The following is a 16,471-nucleotide window of genomic DNA, read 5'->3' as shown; positions in this document are numbered from 1 at the left end:
TTATTTCCTCTATTTGTTTGGTCTCTTAACCAGTTGAAAATGATGACAGTTCTTTACGTCAGTATGTTAGGTCCTTTAACAGGCTCAGGGATGTTATAAAAGCCTTTTTCAAACATGTAAATAAATAACGTTCTCTCCTTTATCCACTTTCTTATTGCCACTCTCAAAGATCAATAGTTCTTCTTTTTCAGAAACATGCTGTTTTGTCCCTATTATATCCAATGTCTGTTCATGCTTTATGCTGTTATCTCTCTGATTTCAAACAGTTTGCCTGGTAAGGCCTGCTGATCTGTAGCTTTTGTAATCTTGTCTTTTTAAGAGAGAGACACAATGTTGGTTTCCTTCTGGTCCTCTAATATAGCAGCTAATTTTTAATGGATTACATTTCCTCAGTAGCTTAGCTACTTCATTCTTATGTGCCTTCAGAACTCTAGGTATACTGTATGATACTGGGGACTTGTTATTTAATTTCACTTTCTTCCAGCACCTCTCTTTTGACATATCTGTCTCTGACAGTGCTTCATTTTTATTATCTGAAAAGGGTAAGTCAGACATAAGTATTCCCCAACATCCTCTGTGCTGCAGACTGATGCACGGAAGTAGATGGGCAAAATTTTCAGAAGCACCTAAGTCCAGTTTTTCAGAAGCAACTCAGGCACCTTAGGAGAAAATTTTTATCCATTCACTTTTTCTGCAGTGTCCCTTTCCACCTTTATTTTTCTTTATTCTCCAATAGTGTAGCAGACCCACTGACTCTTGTAGATTTCTGCTTCTGAAATACATCCATTTCCTTTTGTTTTTCTGGTTTTGGCTAGCTAGTCTTTTAGTTCCCCTCATTGCCATTTTCAGTCTGCCTGCCACAGCTTGTTTCTGTTGCCGGGCTTTGCTGAGTTTGGATTCCTGCTTCTTGAAGGATACCTTTTTGGCTTGACACTTCTGTCTTGTACCTTGCTATTCACCCATCTAGTCTGAGGGAGATTAAGGGCCCCCTTCTGACAAAAGGTTATTCCTAGTCTAAGCTATTCAGTACTATGTCAGTTGTTAACTCTTTAGGTCTGTATGCTTAATGGTAGCCATAGGTGGGTATATAGCTAAAGGGTACTTAGTATGATCAGGTAATTAATATCTTGGTGTGGCAGATGTAATATTGTAAGCTATGGGAAAATTGCACTAGCTTTAGTATCAAGAATTCTAGACTGGTTGACACTGTGGGATAATGAGGGGAGGAAACTGCAGTAGATGTTGTGAGTTGCATTTATTTTTAGCTATTGTGTGTGGGCGGGGCTGGAAGAACTGTTCTGAGCAAACAGAATAAATTGCCTTTTTAATAATCAGAATAGCTTTAAAATGACTGCAGAATCCTGGCACAGAATAGAGTTGTAGATGGTGGTGTTTAAATGCTCCAAGGGAATCAAATAATAGAGTACACTGAACCAAACAAACTACTAAGAAGCAGGTTCTGCACTGTGGGGCACTAACTGTAACTCTTTCCCGTATTATAAGCACAGGAAGAGGACAAAACGATTAATGTCCAGTGTCATTTCTAATCGGTCCTTCTGTCAGTCTCTTCATGTGGAAAATAGCTTGTAGAGTCTAGGGAATATTGTGAAGGTTGTTATGGACTCTTGATAGTGTCTTCTCAAATGTTAATTTCTACTCTGAGTCTGAAGCAGTAAATCTCAGTTAAGATTAAGTAATATATTTGGTTGTGATCTCCTTCATCCTCATCATCAGTGAAGAATGGGAATGGAATTTGCTTTTGTTCCCAGAGTCATTCTTGTACTGTACTTCTGAAAACAAACAAACAATCCCTTAGTTCAATGTACTCATGTCATTTAGGTCATTGATTCAGCTTGTGACAATGTGGAACTGCCTTATCAAGGTAGAGTATCTTACTCTTGTCACCTGAATAATTGTTTCTTTGGTGTTTTAGAATGGTGGTTTTTCCTTATCCATTAAATGCAAGAGCTGACACAGTTGCTGAATTGTTGGAACTGCAGGCCCCCTCCAAACCACATCACAGTAGATGTCTAGCCTCAATGATGCCTGGATCTTTTTCTAAGCAGTTATGGTTTAGATCCAGCCAAGTGTGTGGGCTGTAAAGTGTTCTTTCCAATGTACATCACCTTACATTTCTTTTCCATGAATGTGATCTACAGTAGGGTTGCCCAATCATCTAGGTTGGCTAGGACTTTCTGTTTGGGGAGACAATATTGGTGAAGTAATGTCTTTTATTGGACCAACAACAACGCTGCAAATATCAATTCTTTGATCAGCAGGGAAGGAAATACAGGAGATGTGGGCTCATGCTCACTCCATTCTTAAGTGAAAGATGGCGTCGCAAGTACTTAGTCCAAGGAATGCAGCTTAGTATTACTCCCACTGTAGCCCATTTTAAAAAAAAACGGTGTCAGAATGAATAGACAAAAAATTGATGTAGAGCATTACTGTTGCCAGTTATTGCACCTTCGAGGTCGAAAGGATTATAGAACATGGCCTAAGTGCGCTCTCTCTCCTCCTGTAGGATGACAAGGCAGAATCAAGATTTTGGGGAGCATGAAAATAGCAGGCTTTGCTGCTTGTGATGCATGAATAAGATTTGTTGTTATACTCACACTCAACTCAGAGCATCAGGATTCCAACAGTAGGTTCAGAAAAAGTTCTTGGGTGGAATTTTCAAAAGTGCCCAAGTGACTTAAGAGTGCAAATCCCATTGAAAATTATTGGGATGCATGCTCCTAAATCACCTAAGCTCCTAAATCACCTTCTGAAAATCCCACCCCGGTGATTGGGATTTCTTTGACTAAAGTTGAAGAAAAACAGTTTTCCTTAAATCCATTAGGGCAATTTTTCAGTTTTTCACTCCTCTCAAGGCTCAGAGGAAGTTCCACTTGGGAAGACATCCACTCAAGTAAAACAATAACACTGGTTACCTTGTTTGAAGCTATGATTTGCAGTGCATGGTCTATGAGTACCACCTTGAGACTCAGCAGGTGCCACATGGTGGAGCCTTCTAGGAATCTGAAACTTTGGAATAATTTACAGGAGCACATACTAAAGCCATGAGTAGAGAGAGTATTCAGCTGCAGGAGAAAGAGGAGAACTGAAGCGTCCTCTTCCCGCCTGCTGGAAGGAGCAGTTTGGCAGGAGGACATGGGCATGCCTGAGGTAGCCTGTGTGTTCCGTTTCTTTTGAGTAAGCACACGCATAGCTTAATGGAAACATCAGTCTGTATATTAGTATATAGGAACTGCATACAAATAACTTGCCCTCTTTCTAGTCTTCTGTTGAATTATGACATGTAAATGAAGGGTAAAATCCTTATTACTTAACTGCATGAGAGATCATGATTGTTATTCCTGTGAATGTGCACACAGTTCTCATTGATTTTGCTCGGAGAGTACCTCATCTCTAAACAGATCTGTTCCTGTGGATCTATGAGAGAAGTTTTGTGCCAGATTCCATACTTTTGGGCATAGGCGCCAACTCCCCTCTTTGTGGTGGATGCTCAACCAACCCCCACTCCACCCCTTCCATGAGGCCCAGCCCCAGCCCCACCTCTTCCCTGCCCCCATTCCAACCCCTTCCCCAAAGTCCCCAGTCCCGCCTCCTCCCCTGAGTGTGCCATGTTCCTGCTCCTCCCCCGCCCCCAGAGCATGCTAATGCTGCCAAACAGCTGTTTGGCAGCGGACTGGTGGGAAGCGCTGGGAGGTAGGCGGAAGAGCCGGGACTCGGTGCGCTCAGGGGGAAGGAGGAGGTGGTGCAGGGAGGGGAGCTTGGCTGCCAGTGGGTGCTCCAGCCCTGGAGCACCCACAGAGTCGGCGCCTATGCTCTTGGGTAGCACGTGCCCCATTGGCATCCAAGTTGGAACCCTCTAGAGACCTTGCTTTGGTGGATCTGAATGTTTGGAGATGGGGTATAAAGAAACCATGGACCTGATTCTTTTCAGTTCTTCACGGATTACTGCAGCCTTGAGCTTGGAAATCCTGGGACCTCTTTTCCTTTCTTGCAGTACCACTGGTTTAATTTGTTTTTAATCATTAGTAGTTAGCCTTGATTATAGTATTTTAGCTTTTAAAAAAACACTGCTTTTTTGAGAGAGAGAGAGTTATAACAGTTGTCTAGTCAGTGTTAGGGTCTGCACTGGTGGTGTGGTTTTGGCAGGTACCATCTGGTTCCTTGGGTCTGGTAATCTGTTTCATTCCGTTTAGTTCCGATGGACTTGAAGCAGTGCGGACTTAAATGGATGTTCTGCTTTTTAAGAATTTTTTTTAGCTCAACAGATTTATTTTCTTCTGTCTCTAAGTGAAGGATATTCTCTAAAGGATTTTCAATTTGTGTGGCCTTTACTGCTTAAGTCTGCACAGAGTGAGAGATCTGCCTAACATAGCTTTTATTAGAGGAAGTCTTTTAGGTTCTCCCCCTCACCCAAAGAGCCAGCTCCTGTTTTAGATTAGGGTTAGCCAAGTCAATGTGCAAATGCAACTTCTGGTGTCCATAGCACTAAAACAGCAACTGGTGACCCCTTCTGAAACCCATGAATGTAATCATTCACCCATTCGTGGATCAGACAGTGAAGGAAATGTGTGCTCAATCTTATGTTTCTTTTAGCGAAAAGATGGCATAACAGCACACAAGAACCTGACTGCAGAAATGCAAGAGTGTTTTATCAGCTTTTTCATATCTCTTGTCAGAGAATCAGGGTGAGGTTCTTCACCACCAGCTGAAATCTTTGCTGGCCTAAAGTTTTTGGCTAATTGTTTTGGCTGATTGTTTGCAAGATTCTTTAACACATCATTCTGGAAAATCCTAGATATCTTTGATAATGACCTAACCAGGAAAAAGGAAAGATTTTCACTGTGAACTTGCAGCAAGATTACTGTTCTTTTGTTCCCTTCATTTTGGCCCATTTGGAACAGATAGACACATGTAATCAAACTGATGATGATGGAGTCTCCTATTGAGTTTGATGGATAAGTAACAGTCATTTATTGTTGGTCTTGAGATGAGATCAGTGATCAATATTTGACCTACAGTCCTGTCCACAAGTGCCACAGGTGAAAACACTTGAAGATGAATGTGCACTGCTTTTAGCTTTACATCTTGTACGTCTCTCCTTGGTTGCAGCAGTTCACGAGCTCTTGAAGTCTTCCAGTCCAAGGTGGGAGAGCTGCTGTCATTGGGTCCTGTTGTGGGTTAAGAGCTCTCAGGTATTTGAGATGCTTATTGCAAGATTGGAAGGTGGCTTTCAGGGGGTCATTTGACATAGATTTGGATTAAGTGAATAGGAGTCGATGGTTTCAAGCTGCAGTTCCATGTATGGTCTCATTCCAAACATTCAGTTCTGCAAAGAAGCATACACTGAAAATGGCCACTACTTTCTTGAGCATTCCGTGAAGCAAATGGGCATGCAAGTTCCCAGAGTATGGATCTGTGCATATTGTATTGAACTACCCTTACTGGTAAGTATGCTTCATAGGGCCTTGTTAACTTTAGTACTAGTATTTACAAAATTTACTTCTATTCAGGGACTAGTGTAGATTCTCCATTTGTACCCTTTTAACATCACTCAGCAAGCTTAAATTCCTCCCCATTTTGCCTTACAGCTGGCGACCTATCCAAGGCTATGTGAGGAAACGGAAAGGATTGTTGCTGGCCACATTCGAGACAGAGAGGAGAAGACCAAGGAACAGGTGGGAATAAACATGAAATCTGGTGGGTCGGGAATTGAGAGTGATGAAGGACCTGCACCATTTTTGAAAAGCCTTAACCATGGTAAATTGCTTGTGTCGAAAGTGTAACAGACATTGACATATTAGATGTTGGAGAGGTAGAGAATGGAGAGAGGCTCTAGAGAAGGGAGGGAAGGAGACCAGTGCTGTTCCAAAGGCTCCTAATTTAGTCTGCCAGTCGCAGATGGGAGCAGAAAATGTAGATGACCTGCTGAACTGGAGTAACAGCTCCTCTTCTAATCCCACTTGCAGACAGTGGATGGGGCATGGCCAAGGAAAAGGGACAATCCGTTGCAACCGATAGCCCTCTGGGGCTACTGGCAGCTGACCTAATTTATAACAGCCCTCTGGCTTCTCATGGAGCCTTGAGGAGCCTCGGGCCCTATGGAGCTTGAGAGCGCTGCATGGTATCCTGTTCTCTTCCTCTCAGTCAATATTATAGATGTTTACTCCAAGTCTTAATCACACAAGTTATTGATCTTGTGCCTTGGGGAAGCTTTTAATCAACGCAACCAAGTTTTCCAAACTTTGGAAGAAAAGAATACAGGTAACTTGGAATAACTGCTCCCTTTTTTCTTTCCTTGTTTCCGTCCTCTCACGTGCTCAGAGATGAGCACAAAATATCAGCTTCCTATGTATGTGAATTTAGAGAGCTTCTAACTTCTTTTTGTTCAAATTGTACACAAATCTGAGAGAGTCCAGGCACAGACAATGTTAAAATTAGTGACTGTGATGCATGTACCTATCATTTACTTATGCTGTTAACAATTACTGTATTAAAATTGGTCAGGCTACTGGGGAGACGTTCAAAAGGCCCAAGCCAGAGCCACTCAACTCCCATTGACTTTCAGTAGAAGTTGGGCTCCCTTCTGCCTTTTGAAAATCTCCCCCTTGAGGAATAAAAATAAAATATCTTTGTGGCGTACAGTGTTCTGGAAGCTCTGCAGTGGCAATTGTACTCATTTTTGGTGAAATGAAAGGGGTTTAAAAATAATATTGGACTTCATGAGAAAAACCAATTACACAAGAAAAGGAGCAAAATTGTGTAGTCTAGTGGTATAGGACTTGGTGAAGAGGACTGATTGATGCAATGCCCAAGCACAGTAAGGCATTCAGTAGTTAAGGCTTTACTTAGAAGTAACTATTTTTTCCATAGTGGTTTTTGTTGGATACAGAGAGACTGGTATCCTAGTAGGAAGGTCACGTTATGTTATTTTATCAAATGAAAACTCTTATTAGTTTTTATTCTTTTTTTTTTTTAATAGTTGGGGCCTATGCATCAAAATATTCTTATCCACTGTGTTCTGTCAATAATAAATTGTTGCCCCGAGGCATAGACTTGGAGAGGTTCTGATAATTATGTGGTTTTACACACTTCGGGGATGTCTACACTGCAGTTAAACACTGGTGGCTAGCCCGTGCCCTCAACTTGTGAGGCTTTTGCTAGGGGAGGAGAGCCATGCAAAAAATTGTTTCCCCTTCTTTGCATGGTTGAGCAAGGGCCTTCTATTGTAGCAGTCCCTGCATTCCTCAGAGCACAGGGATGGTTCACTCTTGATCTCTGCTGGGGAGCAAGCATCTGAAAAGATGGCAGGAGGAAAACGGGGTCATGGTCCCTCTGCACTGTCCTGGTACACACTTTAGGAAGGCTGCGGGGGCGAGGTGGGTGTCTTTGTGTATTTTAAGATATTTCCAGGTTAATTAGATCATGACGTTTCAGTTCAATTATCCGAAACACCAAGAAATCAACAGATCAAGGCTACTCAAGCGGCAAGCTGAAACCTCTGTTTTGCTAAACTGTTCATTTTGTTACTTCATCCACCAGCCCACCCCTGTTGTCTGTTTCGTCCACCTGTTTTATCCTGTCCAACACATCAACTGTAAGTTCACTGGGCAGACTTGTTACATGTTTGTACAGTGCCTAACACTATAGAGCCCTAATTCATCATAGAGGTTCCTGACTAGCCTGGTGTAGTAATAGTAGCAATAAGAGACCAAATCTTGCCTGTCCTGCAAAATGTAGTGCTAGAATCTGTGCTATATATTAAACTCCCCTTTGGTTAGATATGGTTAGTCTTAATTAAATTTTACAGAAGCTGGTAATGAGGCAACTATAAGAAAGCTGAGGGAGGTAGTTGACTGATAGTTCCGTTATAGCCTAGTTTTCTAAATAAGCAAAGAAACAGATATGGGATATAGTAGGTAGTACTGCTTTTGGCCTGAATGATTATAAAAGACAATATTCAATAATGCAGCAAACTCAAATTTTCTTTTTCCTTTTTTCTTCCTGGTAGGTACTGCTGCTAATTGATATCCAGGTATCTTACATCAATACCAACCATGAAGACTTCATTGGCTTTGCAAAGTATGTATACAGAGACTTAATTATACAGATCCACTGTTAATTTCCCCTTCTTACTGATTTAAGGAAAAAATAGCCTGAAACATTTAGAATGGTAGAGATGCCTCCTGCCAACCTTGACACATGAAAATTGTATGTAATGCAGTTCACTCTTCACTGCTGGGCACCTCCTGGTGGTTCATCTGGGGATTAGCTCTCAACCAGTCTGACATCCCATTGATGTCTTCAGTTGCTCACCCTGTGGTCGGTCGGTCGGTCTGTCTCTCTCTCTCTCTCTCTGGAATCAGGTTACTTCCTCTTCGTGACTCAGGGTGCTCCCTCTTCGTGGCTTGGCCCTTTGGCCAGGTCACTATAGTTCTTCTTCTGTGGTATCAAAGTGCCACTGGATGAACCATCTCAGACAGTCTTCCAGTCCACTGCCCCAACTGTGCCACTTCCCCAGTGGCTGGCAGTGGAACCCAGGCCCACCCACTGCTCCAGGTTCCAGCCCACGGACCCTACACGCAGCAACTGCAGTCTGTGCAAGCTCCAACCCTGTTGCTCTTTCCCCAGGCTCTTTCCTACCTCTCTTCTGTCTTCTGCCCCCGCCCCTTTTGGGTTACCACTGGAGCTTCCTCTGCTCCATGTGGCAATTTCACCCCTCCCCAGGTTCTTGCCAGCGTCTTTATTCTCAGGCAGGATCCCCGGCGTACTTCTTCTGGGATTCCTCCTTGTCTTTTGCTAACTGCCATCATCTCTAGGGAGTTGTGCCCAGTTCTTTCCTGCTGCCCGTTCTTGCTCTCTACTTCCTGGTTTTATACAGCTCAGCCTGCCCCTGCCCTGCTGGGCTTCATCTCCTTCATCTCTTCAGCTCAGCTGGCCCTGACTCTCCTCCAGGGGCAACCTGCCACGGGGTTAAATGGCCCTTTTTTCCTACTCAGGCCTAGTGTGGTGTGGACACCCCACTACATAGAGGCTCACCCTCAGGACACTTAATACCTGACTGTGCCCCTTACTGTAGGTCTAGACTGGATTATCTTGCTTTGTCCTACCTAGCCTGATTTCAGGGCTCACTGGAAATGCATCTCTTGACCTGAAACTTTGTCTCTCTCTTCTTATAGAATTATAGAAATGTAGGTCTGGAAGGAACCTTGAGAGGTCTCAAATCCAGCCCAGCTTAGCCTCTTGACCTGGAACTGTGTGTCTCTGGAGACAGCTTTTGATGCACAGATGCCTTTGGTGCAGCCGTTACGGGCAGCATTGGTACACAGTTGCCAATACAGATTTTAGCAGCATTGATTTAGTACTCACTGCACTGCCTGCTTAGGATGACAATGATACTGCTGAAAATGAGCAGGACTGCTGTTTGGATACAGAGGATAATAGTAGCAGAAGCCAAGAACTTATCTCCGAGGGAAGAGAAGAAAGATAATTCTCTCCAGTATGGGCTGACCCTTTTTCCCGTTTAATTGAAAAGATTGTTAAGATTTCTTCTTTTGATGTGCAGACAATCCAGGAAAACCCCAAGGCTGTGATTTTGACGTGTCTGGCCTCATTCACAGATGATATAGCAAGTGCCCCTCTTCCATCCTAGGCTCGACCAGTTGGTGAGGTTTGGCTGCAGCTTCATGCCACTCTGGATGTCTCCAGGATGGTTATTGGAAAATGGAGGAATATCCTCAGCTTATTTCTCCTTCCCTCTCCAAAAGATTATGGTGGCGGTGGAGGCAGCTGCAATCATGATGGTGCCAGAGCATGACTCCAGAGGTTACGATGCCCTTGGACCCAGATTTTTTCAATCTGTGATATTGTCAGCTCACTTTGGGAACAACAGTACATGTTCTATATGGGAAAACACCAGTTCAAGCTGTGGAAGAAGGTTTGCACCATCTACCTCCCACCTCCAAGGGTGTGGAGCAAAGAGTTTGTAAGAAATTGACTTGAGGGAGTAGAAAAAGACAGGGTGTGGCTATCCTGGAACTGCAGCTAGCGAGAGATGTCAAGAGTAACAAGAAGGGTTTCTTCAGGTATGTTGGCAACAAGAAGAAAGCCAAGGAAAGTGTGGGCCCCTTAATGAATGAGGGAGGCAACCTAGTGACAGAGGATGTGGAAAAAGCTAATGTACTCAATGCTTTTTTTGCCTCTGTCTTCACTAACAAGGTCAGCTCCCAGACTGCTGTGCTGGGCATCACAACATGGGGAATAGATGGCCAGCCCTCTGTGGAGATAGAGGTGGTTAGGGACTATTTAGAAAAGCTGGACGTGCACAAGTCCATGGGGCCAGACGAGTTGCATCCGAGAGTGCTAAAGGAATTGGCGGCTGTGATTGCAGAGCCATTGGCCATTATCTTTGAAAACTCGTGGCAAACGGGGGAAGTCCCGGACGACTGGAAAAAGGCTAATGTAGTGCCAATCTTTAAAAAAGGGAAGGAGGAGGATCCTGGGAACTACAGGCCAGTCAGCCTCACCTCAGTCCCTGGAAAAATCATGGAGCAGGTCCTCAAGGAATCAATCCTGAAGCACTTACATGAGAGGAAAGTGATCAGGAACAGTCAGCATGGATTCACCAAGGGAAGGTCATGCCTGACTAATCTAATCGCCTTCTATGATGAGATTACTGGTTCTGTGGATGAAGGGAAAGCAGTGGATGTATTGTTTCTTGACTTTAGCAAAACTTTTGACACAGTCTCCCACAGTATTCTTGTCAGCAAGTTAAAGTAGTATGGGCTGGATGAATACACTATAAGGTGGGTAGAAAGTTGGCTAGATTGTCGGGCTCAACGGGTAGTGATCAATGGCTGCATGTCTAGTTGGCAGCCGGTGTCAAGTGGAGTGCCCCAAGGGTCGTTCCTGGGGCCGGTTTTGTTCAATATCTTCATAAATGATCTGGAGGATGGTGTGGATTGCACTCTCAGCAAATTTGCGGATGATACTAAACTGGGAGGAGCGGTAGATACGCTGGAGGGCAGGGATAGGATACAGAGGGACCTAGACAAATTGGAGGATTGGGCCAAAAGAAATCTGATGAGGTTCAATAAGGATAAGTGCAGGGTCCTGCCCTTAGGACGGAAGAACCCAATGCACAGCTACAGGCTAGGGACCGAATGGCTAGGCAGCAGTTCTGCGGAAAAGGACCTAGGGGTGACAGTGGACGAGAAGCTGGATATGAGTCAGCAGTGTGCCCTTGTTGCCAAGAAGGCCAATGGCATTTTGGGATGTATAAGTAGGGGCATAGCGAGCAGATCGAGGGACGTGATCGTCCCCCTCTATTCGACATTGGTGAGGCCTCATCTGGAGTACTGTGTCCAGTTTTGGGCCCCACGCTACAAGAAGGATGTGGATAAATTGGAGAAAGTCCAGCGAAGGGCAACAAAAATGATTAGGGGTCTGGAACACATGACTTATGAGGAGAGGCTGAGGGAACTGGGATTGTTTAGTCTGCAGAAGAGAAGAATGAGGGGGGATTTGATAGCTGCTTTCAACTACCTGAGAGGTGGTTCCAGAGAGGATGGTTCTAGACTGTTCTCAGTGGTAGAAGAGGACAGAACAAGGAGAAATGGTCTCAAGTTGCAGTGGGGGAGGTTTAGGTGGATATTAGGAAAAGCTTTTTCACTAGGAGGGTGATGAAACACTGGAATGCGTTACCGAGGGAGGTGGTAGAATCTCCTTCCTTAGAAGTTTTTAAGGTCAGGCTTGACAAATCCCTGGCTGGGGTGATTTAGTTGGGGATTGGTCCTGCTTTGAGCAGGGGGTTGGACTAGATGACCTCCTGAGGTCCCTTCCAACCCTGATATTCTGTGATTCTATGATCCTTTGGTGATAGTGCCACTGATGCTTGCAGACACATTGTTGCATTTAGCCTTTGTATGATGGTTTCACCAGTAGTTTCAGGACCATGAAACTTTGAAGATGGGGTGGAAAATGGATGATAGTCTTATTAAAGCTGAGGTAATTAAATCTGTCCTTCATTCTCTCAGGTTATCCTCCCCTCCTCCTCCTTTTATCTTCTAGGGAAAGCACCTGCCAAGAAACCAGCATATGCTCTGGATTCTGTGTTGCCCAGTGCGTGCAAAGTCAGTTCACTCTGCCTTCCTTCTGGAAGAAAACTCTAGGTTTCTGAATTCTGGAGTGACTAACCAGCCTGACTTGTACTCTCTTACTATTAGAGGGAGACTAGGGTCAATTTCTTATGCAAGACCATTCTTGGACACATACGTCTCAGAATTACAAATTTCTCCCTTCCAGAATGTGCTGTAATTCAGCATCCCGAAGAGAAGATACAGTAAATCTAATCCCTTCTGACAAAAGGATGCCATTGAGCCTGTGCTATTGGTCAAAAGAAAGGGAGGATTTGAGGCGGTCCTGAATGTTAAACTTCCATTGGTAACTGGTTAAGGGAAAATTCAGAATTGGGTTTTGGAGAACAATTGTACCTCTCCTAGAGGAAAGGGATTGCTATGAGCTACAGTTGGTGGTACTGACTGTGTATTTACAGTGATAGGACTGTGTGTTTTTTTTTCTCTTTCTGGTTAGCAATCTGGAAGGGATATAAGAAGCAGTGCCTCTCTATTGGTATGCTGGTGCCACTAGGGCTTAAGATAAACTAATCAATATCCTAGCTTGTTCCCAGAAACCAGTTGGAGAGTACAAGGACCTTACGTGACTGAACACAACTCAAAGCCTTCTTGCTCTGGAATAGGGTCCAGGTCATAAGGGAAAGGATTTTCAGTGTCAGCTGGATCAGCAAGAGCCATGCGGGGGGAGGGATAGCTCAGTGGTTTGAGTGTTGGCCTGCTGAACCCAGGGTTGTGAGTTCAATCCTTGAGGGGGCCATTTAGGATCTGGGGCAAAAATTGGGGATTGGTCCTGCTTTGAGCAGGAGGTTGGACTAGATGACCTCCTGAGGTCCCTTCCAACCCTGATATTCTATGATTCTATGCAGCAAAAGATTGGCCTGATAGATACAATGGTTATATGTCAATGAAGTCTTGATTTCAAATTTTCTCCATTGCAAAACTGAGTGACCAGATATATTTGTTCCTGGGGTGGGGAGCTGATACAAAGGGTCACCTCTTCCAACATCCTTGGTCTTCAGGAATAGCAGCTGCACATGAATGTTCTGGAGATGAGGGTAGTCGTGAATGCTCTGAAGACCTTTAGGTTAACGTTTATCACAAAAAGTATCCAAATCTTTCCTCTTGTATTTGGAAGCCCTGAAGACACAGGATTGGGCAGTGTTCCACAAAACATGTCTGGTGGCAACTTATGTGGCAGGAATGAAAAAGTGAATTGCAGACAGACCAGGTTAATCAGTAGTGGATACACAAGTGCAGCCTTAGAGAAGAAAGTAGTGGACCATAGAAAGTATGGCAAGAGACTATTCTTGCTTAACTAGGAGATCTTCAATGATCTGAAACTCAGAAAAGAGTCCTACAGAAAGTGGAAACTAGGTCAAATTACAAAGGATGAATATAAACAAAGAACACAAATATGTAGGGACAAAATTGGAAACACCCAGGCACAAAACAGGAGTCAATTAGCTTGAGACATAAAGAGAAAGATCAAGGACAGAGTAGGCCCCTTACCCAATGAAGGGGAAAACAATAGCAGAAATTGTGGAAATGGTAGAAGTGCTAAATGACTTTTTTGTTTCAGTTTTCAATAAAAAGTTTATTAGCAGTTGGACATCTAATGTAAAGAATGCCAGTGAAAATGAGGTAGGTTCAGAGGCTGAAATAGGGAAGGAACAAGTTAAAGACTACTTGGACAAGTTAGATGTCTTCAAGTCACCAGGGCCTGATGAAATATGTCCTAGAATACTGACTGAGGAGATATCTGAGGGTATGTCTACAGTACGAAATTATTTAGAAATGATTCTATGCGAATTTTTGGAAGCTATTTTATACATTCGGTCTTCTGTGTCCCCGCTAAAACGCGTGAATTCGGCGGAGTGCGTCCATAGTACCGAGGCTAGCATCGAATGTTGGAGCGGTGCACTGTGGGTAGCTATCCCACAGTTCCTGCAGTCCCTGCCACCCATTGGAATTCTGGGTTAAGCTCCCAGTACATGATGGGGCAGAAACATTCTCACGGGTGTTTCTGGGTGTATGTCATCAGTCGCTCCTACCTTCATGCAAGCTACAGCAGGCAATCATTTTGCGCCTTTTTGGCAGGCAGACGCCATACTGCTTTCAGAAGATGGTGCACCGCTGCTCTCCTGCTACTATGAATCCACCTCGCATTTCCTCTTATCTTCCTATGTAATCTCTAGTATCTACTCTTTCTTTTCCTCATCGAACGCGTCTGCTGCCAACTCTGTTCAGCTATCGTAAACCGAGCAGCACAGCTTCCACCGCCAATTCTGTTCTCCCGCTCTTGCTGTGCTACTGAGATTCTCCATGTCTGTCCTGGGCTCCCGCCTCTGTGAAAGCTACAGAAGACAACCATTTCCTGCCTTTTTTCAGCTATCGTGAACCGAACAGCACCTCTTCTGCTGCCGCTCTGCTGTCCTACGTTTCGTGCCCTTTTTCCAGGATTACCCATGCAGGTGCCATAGCCATGGAGCCTGCTCAGATCTCCCCTGCAGTTTTGACCATTGTAAATACCTCGCGCATTATCCAGCAGTATGTGCAGTACCTGCAAAACCAGGTGAGGAAGTGACAACAGTGTGATTACTATATTGATGAGGACATGGACACAGACGTTCCTAGAAGCACGGCATGTGGCGATTGGGAGATCATGGTGCTGTTGGGCCAGGTTCATGCCGTGGAATGCCAATTCTGGGCCCCGGAAAGCACAGACTGGTGGGACCGCATAGTGTTGCAGGTATGGGATGATTCCCAGTGGCTGCAAAACTTTCGTATGTGTAGGGCCACTTTCATGGAACTTTGTGACTTGCTGTCCCCTGCCCTGAAGCACAAAGACATCAAAATGAGACCAGCCCTCACAGTTGAGAAGCGAGTGGCCATAGCCCTGTGGAAGCTTGCAACGCCTGACAGCTACTGGTCAGTCAGGAATCAGTTTGGAGTGAGCAAATCTACTGTGGGGGCTGCTGTGCTGGAAGTAGCCAATGCAATCATTGACCAGCTGCTATCAAGGGTAGTGACTTTGGGAAATGAGCAGACCATTGTGGATGGCTTTAATGTGCTGGGATTCCCTAACTGTGGCGGGGCGATAGATGAAACGCATATCCCTATCTTGGCCCCGGAACACCGGGGTGGCCAGTACATAAACTGCAAGGTGTTGTTTCCAAGGTGCTGCAAGCACTGGTGGATCACAAGGGACGTTTCACCGACATCAGTGTGGGATGGCCGGGAAAGGTGCATGACGCATGATGTAGGAATGTTATCAGGAGGGCCAAATCGCACCTGGAGCTGCAGCTAGCCAGAGATGTCAAGAGTAACAAGAAGGGTTTCTTCAGGTATGTTGGCAACAAGAAGAAAGCCAAGGAATGTGTGGGCCCCTTACTGAAAGAGGGAGGCAACCTAGTGACAGAGGATGTGGAAAAAGCTAATGTACTCAATGCTTTTTTTGCCTCTGTTTTCACTAACAAGGTCAGCTCCCAGACTGCTGCGCTGGGCATCACAAAATGGGGAAGAGATGGCCAGCCCTCTGTGGAGATAGAGGCGGTTAGGGACTATTTAGAAAAGCTGGACGTGCACAAGTCCATGGGGCCGGACGAGTTGCATCCGAGAGTGCTGAAGGAATTGGCGGCTGTGATTGCAGAGCCATTGGCCATTATCTTTGAAAACTCGTGGCGAACGGGGGAAGTCCCGGATGACTGGAAAAAGGCTAATGTAGTGCCAATCTTTAAAAAAGGGAAGGAGGAGGATCCTGGGAACTACAGGCCAGTCAGCCTCACTTCAGTCCCTGGAAAAATCATGGAGCAGGTCCTCAAAGAATCAATCCTGAAGCACTTGCATGAGAGGAAAGTGATCAGGAACAGCCAGCATGGATTCACCAAGGGAAGGTCATGCCTGACTAATCTAATCGCCTTTTATGATGAGATTACTGGTTCTGTGGATGAAGGGAAAGCAGTGGATGTATTGTTTCTTGACTTTAGCAAAGCTTTTGACACGGTCTCCCACAGTATTCTTGTCAGCAAGTTAAGGAAGTATGGGCTGGATGAATGCACTACAAGGTGGGTAGAAAGCTGGCTAGATTGTCGGGCTCAACAGGTAGTGATCAATGGCTCCATATCTAGTTGGCAACCGGTATCAAGTGGAGTACCCCAAGGGTCGGTCCTGGGGCCAGTTTTGTTCAATATCTTCATAAATGATCTGGAGGATGGTGTGGATTGCACTCTCAGCAAATTTGCGGATGATACTAAACTGGGAGGAGCGGTAGATACGCTGGAGGGGAGGGATAGGATACAGAAGGACCTAGACAAATTGGAGGA

At 44.7% G+C, this 16,471-nt stretch overlaps 1 protein-coding gene across 7 annotated transcripts in view; it reads left to right on the top strand.

Moving 5' to 3' along the window:
• Nucleotides 1-16,471, top strand: part of DNM3 (dynamin 3) — a 298,280-nt gene that overhangs the window by 87,416 nt on the left and 194,393 nt on the right. For all 7 annotated transcript variants that reach the window (XM_073356327.1, XM_073356323.1, XM_073356326.1 and 4 more), the window contains exons 11-12: nucleotides 5,607-5,693; nucleotides 8,027-8,097. In XM_073356327.1, coding sequence (XP_073212428.1) covers nucleotides 5,607-5,693; nucleotides 8,027-8,097 — 158 coding nt within the window. The remainder of the gene's footprint in view (nucleotides 1-5,606; nucleotides 5,694-8,026; nucleotides 8,098-16,471) is intronic.

The sequence above is a fragment of the Lepidochelys kempii genome, chromosome 8, assembly GCF_965140265.1.
Source record: "Lepidochelys kempii isolate rLepKem1 chromosome 8, rLepKem1.hap2, whole genome shotgun sequence".
In the NCBI taxonomy this organism is placed as follows: domain Eukaryota; kingdom Metazoa; phylum Chordata; order Testudines; family Cheloniidae; genus Lepidochelys; species Lepidochelys kempii.
This window is presented reverse-complemented; position numbering and strand designations above follow the sequence as displayed.